Source organism: Taudactylus pleione, unplaced genomic scaffold (assembly GCF_031769625.1).
Source record: "Taudactylus pleione unplaced genomic scaffold, aTauple2 ptg000135l, whole genome shotgun sequence".
Taxonomy (NCBI): Eukaryota; Metazoa; Chordata; class Amphibia; order Anura; family Myobatrachidae; genus Taudactylus; species Taudactylus pleione.
The window spans coordinates 3,351,239-3,363,390 of record NW_028284537.1 but is presented as its reverse complement, the minus strand read 5'-3'; the positions used below and the strand labels follow the sequence as shown (position 1 = coordinate 3,363,390).

The 12,152-nt window shown below is 43.9% G+C and overlaps 1 protein-coding gene across 1 annotated transcript in view; it reads right to left on the bottom strand.

The window, feature by feature from the left end:
- SUCLG2 (succinate-CoA ligase GDP-forming subunit beta) overlaps positions 1–12,152 on the bottom strand; it is a 257,830-nt gene that overhangs the window by 202,552 nt on the left and 43,126 nt on the right. The window contains exon 2 of the mRNA XM_088473443.1: positions 9,488–9,629. Coding sequence (XP_088329569.1) covers positions 9,488–9,629 — 142 coding nt within the window. The remainder of the gene's footprint in view (positions 1–9,487; positions 9,630–12,152) is intronic.

Sequence of the window (12,152 nt, the reverse complement as noted above, 5' to 3'; positions counted from 1 at the left end):
AAACAACCTATTCCTAAGCAAAGCTTCCCCATATTGCATTGTACAGGAATGAGAAGGGGAAAAAGGTAATTGCCTACAGTTCATTATCGCTGGCTAGAGCCAGGCAATTAAGGGTCATCTCCAGTCACCATTAGTGTATAGGACAAAACAATTACAAGTCCTATCAAAAGCTATAAATTGGCCCCTAAGACATGATTTGCTTGCATGACCAGTGACATCATTGCAAATTCATATTGTGTGTGGTTTGCGTTAATGCCTTACAGTGCTGGGGTCATGGGTTAGAATCTGACCAGGACACTACCATGTTCTCCCTGTGTGGGAATGGGAATCAACACATGCACCGGTTTCCTCCTACACGCCGAAAGGTATGCAGTCGGGAAGCCGGCAAACCTAATCCCGACAGCCGGCTTACCGACTGCTTAATCCCGGCGAGGGTTAAATGACCGGTGTCTACATCTAGGCACCTGTCATTTTACCGATGCCGGGAGACCGGCGGCTGGCATCCCGATCGAAGTGATGCCGGGCACCACTGCGGACAGCCGCGGGTTTAGGTTTAGGGCTCCCGGGGGGGACTTAGGGTTAGGCACCCCCCCGCGAGGTTAGGGTTAGGCTAGGGGGAGGGAGGGTTAGGGTTAGGCTAGGGGGAGGGAGGGTTAGGCACCCCCCGGGGGACTTAGGTTTAGGCGGCGGGGAAGGGGAGGTTAGGTTTAGGCACTGGGGGGGAAGGTTAGGGTTAGGCACCCTAAAGGAGGGTTAGGGTTGGGGGGGATAGGTTAGTGAATACTTACCTGGGGACAATCGGGATTTTCATCCTGTTCGGGCAGCCGCTGTCGTGATTTGAAGCGCCGGCCAGGGGTCCGGCGGTAAATCATACCGATTCCCGCCAAAAACATACTGTTGGGTTAATTGGCTTCTGACAAAATGGACCCATAAGTTTGTGTGCCGAAGGGAATTTTGAATGTAAGCTCCACTGGGGCAAGGATAGATGTGAATGATTATGTATTCTCTGCATAATGCTACATAATACATCGCTAGATAAATGATATCAGCAGCATTAAAAGAGCCATAAATAGATGAAATATGTATTATTATATCATTAGTGATAAAGCAGCCAAATCATTACGCATGTGACAAAAAGAAACGCTCTTCGTCATTAATGTACAGCAGGAAGGTGCAAAACATTTCCCGCAGGACAAAAGCAAATACAGCACCAGGTCTTCAATCTGAGTATCAGCCTAGCGCAGCCATTCCCGCACACATCTCGGGTTAGTGAAGTGTCCCCAGAAAATTGGGTGCGATACAAAAGGTTGACATGAAAAAAGTTAGACAGTACTAAGGGTCGACGGGTACAAAAGGTCGATATGGAAATGATAGTCAATACGGAAATGGTTGACACATTGTTTTTTGTTTGTTTTTCTAACACTCTTCATCCTAACCCTAAACCGAACTCTCCCCCTTGGTGCCTAACCCTAACTGCAGCCTAACCCTAAAAAACAAACAAAATAAAAACATGTGTCGACCATTTCCGTGTCAACCATTTCCATGAACATGATGGCCTTTTGTCATGTCGACCTTCTTCCATGTTGACCAAATCATTGCCAACCTTTTGTATTAAACCCTTGAAAATTAGCCGAACCTGTTGTGGTATTGCTGGTGTTCCTGGCAATGGCAGGGTGAGGAGAGTCCTGCCCACCGGCACCGTTGACTTATTTCAACTGCTCAATTGTTTCTCCTAGAACACTGAGTTTACCTTCATTTTACATTCCTCACCTGACCTTTATATGAACGGCAATTTTTGTTGCATATTGCAAGACTGATTAAAACGTAGCCTGAAAGTCAATGAATAGTGAGACCTTTGGAGATGCATTTATTGTCTACTTGTGAGTAATGTTCTTGATGGAAATCCAGTCCATTAAGACACAAAGCTCCCGTACAACAATGTGTGCTTGCCGTAATGTATTTTGCTGAAATGAGGTCTTTCAGATCTGACTGCGTCTTGGCTTTCCTGCTGTTACAACCTGCATCATGTATAATTGCGTCTCTCATTCTATTCATCTATCTAAGCCTGTGTTGGGAACAATCGTGCTGAAAACTGGTATAGCTTTAGGATTTCTATAGACGATGGAGGTAGGGGATCAGAACATAGGAATAATATGCGTGACGTGCTACCTCCGGCCATTTAAAGAACTAAGCCCACAAGATGGTAACACATTATATATGCATACGTTGTCTTGTTAGAAATATATTTTGGTGTCGTCAGTGATAATTTAATGTATTCCTGCATTTTGGCACTCAATCATTAAGCAACTCCTCCACTTTCAAATAGTGGAAGTGTTTAATCACTGCAAAGTGATCAGTGCCGGATGGCGTAACATACCGTAACTACTACTTCTTACCATTAGAGTCGTAAGGGGTTGTTTTAGCAGAAAACAATTAAGGAAAATCTGTCCCCCCTCCTCTTGTCTTTTTTTTTTCGTTGTGCCAGGGAGAGCATCTGCTCTCCCTGGCACACCTTTTGGAAGCCCTCTACCTCATCACCACATTCTGCGTCAGCCCTCTTAAGTCTCTAAAGCAAACTAAAAGCTCAGAGAGTGACTCTGTAGGGACTGACTGTAGCTAGGTGGTATCAATTAGAAAGCAGATCAACCTACTTACCGGAGTATTTGACAAGCAAATTAAGGTAATGGGGGTTCATTATTAATTCTTAAGCTTGCCCATCAGTTTGTTATTAACTAAAAACCAAAGTCCACCTGGAGACAGGTCATCCCCAAAACCTTCACAACGCGTTCCACAGGTCTACTGCCATCTATTATTGATGCTAATATATGGTAATAGACCACTTGGTGCCAGAGACAAGTCAAAGGTTGTAGGGGGGGATTTTATAAGCAACGTTTAAGTCATGAGGGAGCACTTAGCAATAGTAAAATGATGCCTAATGCAAAGTTCTGAGACAAAAGAAGCTTCATTACAGAGAAGACGGCAGCCATAAAAAAAATAACGCATTTCTCAAAATGACTAGCATAAAAGGTTCCATTTCTAAATCTAAATACCAATTATGAAATGAAGTGTTTAATTTAAACCATAACGTAAAACTTATTTTTTCTTTCATTTTTTATTTCTGAAACAATTCTTAGTTAGAACAAAATCTATTAGTCTCCTAAAATATAAAAACATTATGTTCCAAGGTTCCCAAATGTTATTTTTTCTTGCTTCGCTCTCCAGTAGGTAGGTTTATAATTTTATAAGAAATGGAAGACGTGGAACAATAAGTCAGCAAAACATTAGTGTCTCACGTCTGAAATTACATTTTGATTTGTTATACTCTTGCCTATTACACTCATTACTGTAAATCTAGGTAGTATGGGGTCATTTTGGAAAAGAACGAACGTTTATAAAGTAGCTACAACATAAAAAGTGAATGCTGTGTATGGCATTGCTGCTATACAGATCTCGTTCTGTCACATTAAATGCTGATGTGCCTGTTGACTGCTGAAACACCATTAATGACTCCGTATAATTATACTGAAATGGGAATGAGATCGAAAACACAGATGCGCCATAACACAGCACACAACACAATAAAAAAAGCTTTAAATTACACCAGCACTGGCTTTGCCCCCCCCCCCCCACACACACACACACACACACACACACTTTCACCACACACACAAAGAGGAATATCCAATTGGGTGCAAGGTTTAGCAAGGTAAAAAAAAAAAAAACTTGCGCCCAATTTTGGAATACCACGGGTATGCGCGCTCCCGATACCAACAGTATTAATTTAAAAAAAAATGCACACTGGGTTTCAGAGCTGAAAAGCCCACGGTGCGCAAAAAAATAAGAAAAAATTATACTTATGTGTCCGGGGGTCCCGGTGGCATCTCCACCATCTTGTCACTGGGGAGGGTGCTGCTGGGAGTCCTGGGGGCTGCTGGGAGATGTAATTCTCCCAGCACACGTCACAGGGGTTATACTGGCACATGGGGGGGAGGGGGAAATCACACACACCGGGGGTCACACACACACACACACACACACACACACCCAATACACACACTCATACTCATAGTAGACCCAGCTCCCGACGTTGGATGCAGAAGACACCAAATCGGAAGGTGAGTAAATAAAGACTAATTACGCTGATTGGAAACTTCCAAGAGCTTAGTTAGGCCTCATGGCAGTGCCGCCAGAGTTCCAGAGCAAGCCCTGCTGATGTTTCCTAAAATTAACGATCTTAGGAAAAATCAGACTTGCTCTGGAGGTGCGGAAAACAATAAAAGATTTTTAACAAAAAATGTCGATAGAAATCACCGCGTCCCTTTCTCAGTCACCTTATTGAATAGCAAAACCCTACATCTGTCGGAAAAACCCTGTACCACAGGTTTTCTTTTAATTTTCACGCCCGCGATTGGATATGCCCCAAATTCTCAACACCTATTATTTGGTAGATCAGCTGACTAAACTAGTAAATAAAAAAAAAAGTCATTGTTTAGCTGGCAATACAGTGAACGATGATCATTCGTATCAGCCAATGAGACGACTGTTCTGAAAGATTATCTTTCAGTGCATGGACATGGATGATAATTATTCACCCCCTGAATATGGCTGGATCATTTGGTTTTGTTATCAAGCATGTCCGGATCCTCCCAACCATCGTTCAGGCGAACCCAGGCTGTGAATGGAGATCGCCTCCACACATCAGGCAGTTTATGGAGGCGCTTTTATCGGGCCTACTCTCCTCCGTCTGTCGGGTCACATGCACTAACCATGCATTTTATGCTGGCTTTAGGGATGGACTGGACTTCACCAAGAATGGAGTCCACGTCTAGAATTCCCGATGCTTTCAGCACACAGGACAAAGACACCTGCAGAAGCTAAGACTTACATATGGGCCAATCCAGCTTAATTTTAAAAATCCTAATCACCCAATATCAGTGGCAGATATTTGCGCCTCCAAGGAAGAACTTGTCTTTCCAGCATTACACAGGCAACATTGGCTGTACGTGAGAGTCGTTTCTCAGTTTGGGTTCCATGGTCAGAAAGTTACTTCCATTCTAGGGCTCTGTGGGTAACTAGATATTTGAAGGCCCCATAGCAACAGTTTATAAGGGCCCCTGTATACCACCCAATGGTGAAAAATTCATATAAAACATTAACTTTGACAAGGAAGATGCCCCAACCCCCTCAGCTCTGGGCACCAAAGCAGCTGCACCCCTTGCACCTATGGTAGTTAGGGCTATGGGTCACCATCTGCCAGAGCGTTTAGCAATGGCTTTCTGACCAATAACTTCTCCAGAACAAATGGTATGCAACAGGGTTCCCCATTATCTTTGTGTTAGCAATAGTGTCGTTGGCTGCTAAACAAACAGGTGGCATAGTCAGCTCCCTCATATGCAAAGTGATGGCATAAAACATATATCTAGCATATGCTTTCCCATTAAGGGCAGCACAGTTGGTGTAATGGCTAGCATCACTGCTTCGCAACCTACTATGCAGAGCTGTATGCAGAGCAGTATGGTTTACGTAGCAGCTAGCATTACTGCCTGACATGGGGGCAGGGAGATTATCTCTCTCCAAGCTTTGATACAAGTGCCGACCAATCAGCTCCTAACTGTGACTTTACAGGCTGTATTTAAAAAATAACTGTTAGAAGCTGATTGGTTGGTACTTTCTCTTCAATCTTTGATATATCTCCCCCTCGGTTTTGGTTTTCGATTCCCTCCACAGCCATAACTGTATGGAGTTTGTATGTTCTCTCTGTGTTTGCATGGGTTCCCAGAGGGTACTTAGATTTCCTTGCACAATCCAAAGTTATACTGGTACACAGGTTAAATGGTTCCAGACAAAATGAACCCTTGTGTGTGTGTACATTTGGTAGGGAACATAGATTGTAAAGCTCCACTGGGACAGGGATTGAATGGCCAAATGTTCTCTGTAAAGCGCAGCGGAATAAGGGCCTGATTCAGAGCCGGACGCTCTGACCAGAGCGCTCGCTCTGAATCAGGGCCCTCCTACATGAAAATGGAGCGGCCTCTTGGACGCTCGCATTGCTGTGGGTGACCACCCACAGCTATAGCGAGCGTCCATGATGATGGTCGCGATGGAGAAGACCATCACGACCATCGGGCTTGCGACGGAGACCCTGCGGTAGGGTCTCGCTGCCGCAAGCCCTGGAGTGATTTTGGCTCTATCAGAGCCAAAATCACTCCCACTGACATCACTACTGATGTCAGTGGGGCCGGCTTCAGACGGTAGGCATTCCCATGGGAACGCCTCCGTCTGGCAGACACGCCCCCGGCACGCCCACCAAGGGGGCGTGCTGTCAATCAACATCGACAGCATGCCCCCTTTGGTGTGAGACCCGGAGCGACGGCTACCCTGTCGCTAGCCAGGTCTTGTGCATGCGCAGTAGGGCACCATCGACCCGCTTGCAAGCGCCCTGCGCTCGGGAGCGGGTCTGAATCAGGCCCTAAGTGCGTGATATATAATTGTTGCCAATATTAATAAAGTAGCCACACACAAGCCGATGAAAGTACTCCAACCAGGTGTCAGAATCATTGTATAGTTTGGCCAAAACCGGGCACGATTCAGCCATTGGGCAACCAGGCGAAACAGCCATATCATGCAGACAATAGGTGACCACACATACACACAGGATGCTAGTGGTGGTCTTTTGAGGGCATTCAGTGCTTTTGGTGGTTTCAAGGCTACGTGCCCCATGGCTGCGGTCTGCATCCAGCTTTAGAGAGAACAGCCTGTCTTACATTAAGAAGGAAAAGAATGGGATTTCTAAATTGGATTTTTACTTGTGCGAGATTGTCAGCAGTCCCTAGAAGGCCTATTGTGCCGCGACAAGCCTTGAAACGCTGGTTACTCATTTTTAATCTAATGCCTACAAAGACATCAGAAGTGAGTGTGAAACAAATACTTTGGCTCATTGCACAGGAAGCAGCCACCCTTTAACAGTGACCACATTAGGCTGAGGAGAGAAGATTGTTGTTTTGAGGTACAACGTGAACTTTTCAGTCTCTCTCTATATTTGCAGGTAATCGAGGACACTAATAAAATAAGTCCATTTGGCCAAAACAAAAAAAAAAACTTCCACGGTCCAATCAAAGTGAAACTTAACAAAATAGTTACATTTTGATATTGTGTACACAGGAGGGTGAACCATGCCACCATGCTTCCTGAATGTCAAAACAGCTCAGAGACACAGAAGACCATTTGGTGTTGTTCACAGAATGATACCATATCTCTGTGAAAGGCCATCCCATACTTCACTGACTTGGAACATTCCACCCAGGTAATGCAACTCAAGGAGTTGGTGATTGCAAAATTAAAATCACACACTCTGCTGAAGTTAGTGATTGTATAGTAGAAAGCTGGACCGATGCATATAACAGAGGACTTCTATTGATATTAATCTAATTAATTCATCTTATTATACGAGTTATGTACAGTGTAAGAGAAAATCTGGAAAACCTAGATAGCACACATATATTCCGCAGCGCTTTACAGAGAATATTTGGCCATTCACATCAGTCCCCGTCCCAGTGGAGCTTACAATCTATATTCCCTGCCAAATGTACACACATACGCATCAGAACAATTTTTTTGTCATAAGCTAATAAACCTACGAGTATGTTTTTGGTTTGGGTGGATGAAACCAGTGTACCTGGGAGGAAATCCATGCAGGCATGGGGAAAACATAGAAACTCCAACAGCTCCACATAGTAGACCAGGTGCCACCTACGGCTCCGCATAGCTGGTCGGGCGCCAGATATGGCTCTGCATAACAGGCTAGGTGCAAGATCTTAGACTAGACATCATATAATACTCTGATTAGTACACTGGGCATCCAATAAGGATCTGTTCCTATTCTGTCTTGGTATGTAAAATCGTGCAGTCTGGGCCACTTTGCCATTACAAGCTCTTGTTTCACATTGACCGCTCCTATACAAGTGTGAGTAAGGGCAGCGTAAAAGGAGACTTTGTTGCAGGGTACTAAAGACTGAAAAATTAAAAAGACCAATAGCCATAACTAGCTCTCACATGACTGAAAATGTAGGTGGAGAGACTAATGGTGCATACATACAAAATGATCGACAACGATAACGTTGTACGATCTTCCAGGTGTGCTGAATAACCGATATTGAACATCCAGCACACCATGAACCCACAAACGATCGCGGGTCCCTATAGTAACCTGGTTGATATCAACCAGGTTGGCCTGCATGCACGGGCGATGAACAATATCGTTATCGTCCATACATGCCCGCACATCGCAGGTCGTTGGCCACTGAAAAATGCACGATATGATCGGTATCGTTCATATCGTCCATTTTAATCGTACCGTGTGTATGCACCATAAGGGGTCTATTTACTAAGCCTTGGATGGAGATAATGTGACCAGAGATACAGGGGGTCATTCAGACCCGGTCGTTAGCGCCAATGCGCTCGGACTGGGTCAATGGCCCCCACAGAAAATGCGCACGACGGCGCCGTCGTGCGCATGCGTGAGACCCGCTACGACCGACAGCGCCGGTCGTAGTGGGTCTCGATCCAAAGGGGGCGAGCTATCGATGTTGATTGACAGCTCACCCCGTTTGGAAAGCGGGCCGGGGGGGTGGCAGCCAAAACGGGGGCGTTCCCATGGGAACGCCTACCATTTGGGGGTGGCCCCACTGACATCACTAGTGATGTCAGTGGAGAGCTTCCGGCTCAGACAGAGCCGAAAGCTCTCCGGTGCTTACGACAAGGGAGACCCTACCCTAGGGTCTCGTCGTAAGCCCCGATGGTCGCGATGGTCTTGACCATCGCGACCATCACCTTAGGCGGTCGTAAGGCTGTGGGTGTTAACCCACAGCCTTACCACCGCAAAGGAGGACGTCTTGAAAATTAAAGACGTCCTCCGCTCATTCAGACCGACCACACGCTCTGTGCGACCGACTCTGAATGAGGTCCACAGTCCCAACCAATCAGCTCTTAACTACCATGTCACAGACTGGTTTTGAAACAGGACAGCTAGGAGCTGGTTGGTTGGGACTTTATCTCTGTTCACTTTTTCCCCATCCAAGGCTTAGTAAATTGACCCCTAACAGCCATAAGTAGCTATTACAATGACCGAAAATGTAGGCGCGAGAGACCAGCAGCCATAAGTAACTATCACATGTAAAAATCCAAGAATATATTACCATTTGTAAAAATGAATTACAAAAGATCATGCATAGTGAAGTACAATTTAGCTCTATGTCAATTTCCAAAAGTGAGGTTTTTGGAGAATGTATTACTTTTGCAATAGTGGCCTTTAAAAAAATAAATAATCTAAATATTCGGAAAATGGTGAACAACATGAAGGTTGCAGTAGACACAGCACTTTAACAAGGATACATTTGATTTATAGTAAACAAAAATGCAACAATGTATTGGTTTTCTAGGTTTAGCTAGAAATTCTCCAAACTAAAGAAAAAAATGTAGGCATGCATACTTAGTTTTTTAGCCGCTTCAAGGGCTTCTGTGGCATTGTCGGCAACAAAGAACCTCTGAACCGTGACACCATTATCCGACATCAGCTTCTTGCTCTGGTATTCCTGCAGGTTCAGCCATCTTCTTGTGGTCACCTGGGCACCCTAGAGACCGAACAGAAGACATTTAAGTGACTACATAATAAATAAAAACCAAAGTGAAGACAAGAGGGGCTAAGCCAGGGCCTGAGAAGCCCACTGCCGCTTTCGCACATCGGTACGACCTCGCAATGCTGCATATACTGTACATCGTAACATCGGACCCTCACGCAGAATTACAGCAGGTTTGACCTGTCTCAGAAATTGTAACTGTCGTCGCACTCAGTGAGTACTCAAGCTGCGAATGCCGTCACAGTGACCAAGGCCCAGGAACAGACGTTCAATTGGACAGGCACGCCTGCATTTCTCCAACCACTCCCCCGTCACCACCCCCCAAAACGCTGACATCCCATCACTCAGTCCGCGATGGCTTTGTTTCGGCGTACATGATCGCAGAGCGATCGCAATACTGGCCGGCGCATGCGCAGTACGCACCATTGGCCGATCTGCGTATGCTGTTGCGATCTTTGATGAATCTGGCCCTAAATTTCGTGGCATATTTCAATTCAAACCAACTCAGGCTGACAACCCGATGTTCTATGTGAATGTTTTCATACATAGGGCCGTATTCAATTAGCGGCGATAAAAAAGGGGGAAAATGTGCAAAATCCCTATATTTAGTGTAAAAATGTGGGGATTTCTTACAGAACCCTTTGGACAGCCCTTCTAATGATACTTTAGCTAATTTATTTTTCGTAAAATGCGTTCCTTGGTGAAAAACGACCGCAAAAATTTCGGGCAAATTTATTTTTTTTTGTTACTGAAATTTAATGTATTGGGGCTGGTATTTCGGAGGGACATGAAGATGCGCCAAGTGTTTTAAATATCGCACGTGGCTGGTGCAGGCGTTTTTTTAGTGGTTTTAAAAAACCACCTGCACCAGCCACATGCAATGTTTAAAACACTTGGCGCATCCTTATGGCCTGCCGAAATACCAACCCCAATACGTTAAACGCATTTTTAATGGGAACATTTTTTATTTTATATTGAAATTTTCAAGGCCATTTTCCCCAAAGTACACAACTTACGATTTTTTTTTCGCTAAAGTATCATTAGGGGGGCTGTCCAAAGAGTTCTGTAAGAAATCCCCACATTTTTACCCAAAAATAGGGATTTTGCTAATTTTTTCGCCTGCCCTAGGCTGGAGAAAAGTTTTCTCCAGTCTTTAGGCGAAAAACAGCCGTTTTTCACAGTCGTTGGCGAAATCGTCTGAAAACGGCTGATCGCAGCCAATATATTGGATGGTTGATTCGCAAAGGACTGCGAAAACGGCCAATTTTGCCTCTAATTGAATATGACCCTTACAATGCTTAACTCTGTGCACAGGAGAATTCACTTATTCCAGGTTAAGATACCTTCTATAAGAGCATGTAACTAGCAAACTAATCTAGAGGAAGGGGTGGGGGGTTATAGTGTGACTGGGACTTAATATCCAAAAAACTTGGGACCTAAAGCTTTCTATACTAGGAGGTCTTTGGGGGTTGATTTGGTTTTAGCTTTAACCAAAACATCCTAAAAGCACATTTGAACCCCTCCCCCCTGTGTTCCTCCCAGTGCCTATAGGAGGCATTTAATGAGTGTGATAGGTAGGATGTGCAACGCGGGTGTGGGGAATCAAATCACCATTCACCCACTGCACTAGGGAAGGCTACAGGATGGCTTGCCAATGTTGCTGGGAGTGTGGGAGAGCTTCTGGGAGCATAAGTACTAATATTTAATGATCATGACTGTGTGTAAGCTGTTTTACATTTATGATTATGGACAATTTCCGAATAATCGATCCCATAAGCTGTATTAACAAAACACACTGTCTAGCTCTATTACGTAATGTATTATGATGGTGTGTGTGGTGGCGGGGGGGGGGGGGAAGGTATATTCCTTTAAATTTGTGCAGAGTTTAAAAATAAAAAATAAAACATTTTATATTAAAGAGTCTTATGAAGCGGCCATTCAAATAGCAGGGACGACTAGCATTAAGACACATTCGCTACACACTGATAAAAATCCATAAGACTAATTTCTTAGGAATTTAAATGGCACGGGTATGGTTTTATTATATGTATAGATTTAAAGAAATTTTAAGCAAACCGTGAAATAGACTTTCCTCACTCACTTGCTCTTCATTGTAAAAATTGAACAAGCGAGAAAGTTACTATAAGAAATGCAAGCGAAATAAAAGAATAAAAAGCTGGCTTTATCGATGGATCGTGAAGAAGAATATTAATTGTAGGAGAGTGTACTGCAGATCGGAATACGTTCAGTTTCCTGCAGAACACTCATGTTAAAAAAAAATAATAAAAAAAAATATATATATATAAAAAAAAAAATTCTTTTACTATTTACTCATAAAACACTCGTCAAAACAATAAAAAAAGTAACTACAAAAAAAAAATAATAATAAAAGAAAAGATAGCCTTAAAGTTTTATGATTGCAAATGTTCAACATTTCAACTCTATTTGTAAGGAAAGGTTGATCATAAAACCTCGCTTTAAGCCATTCCACAGCTAGAACACGTTAAATCTGAAAAG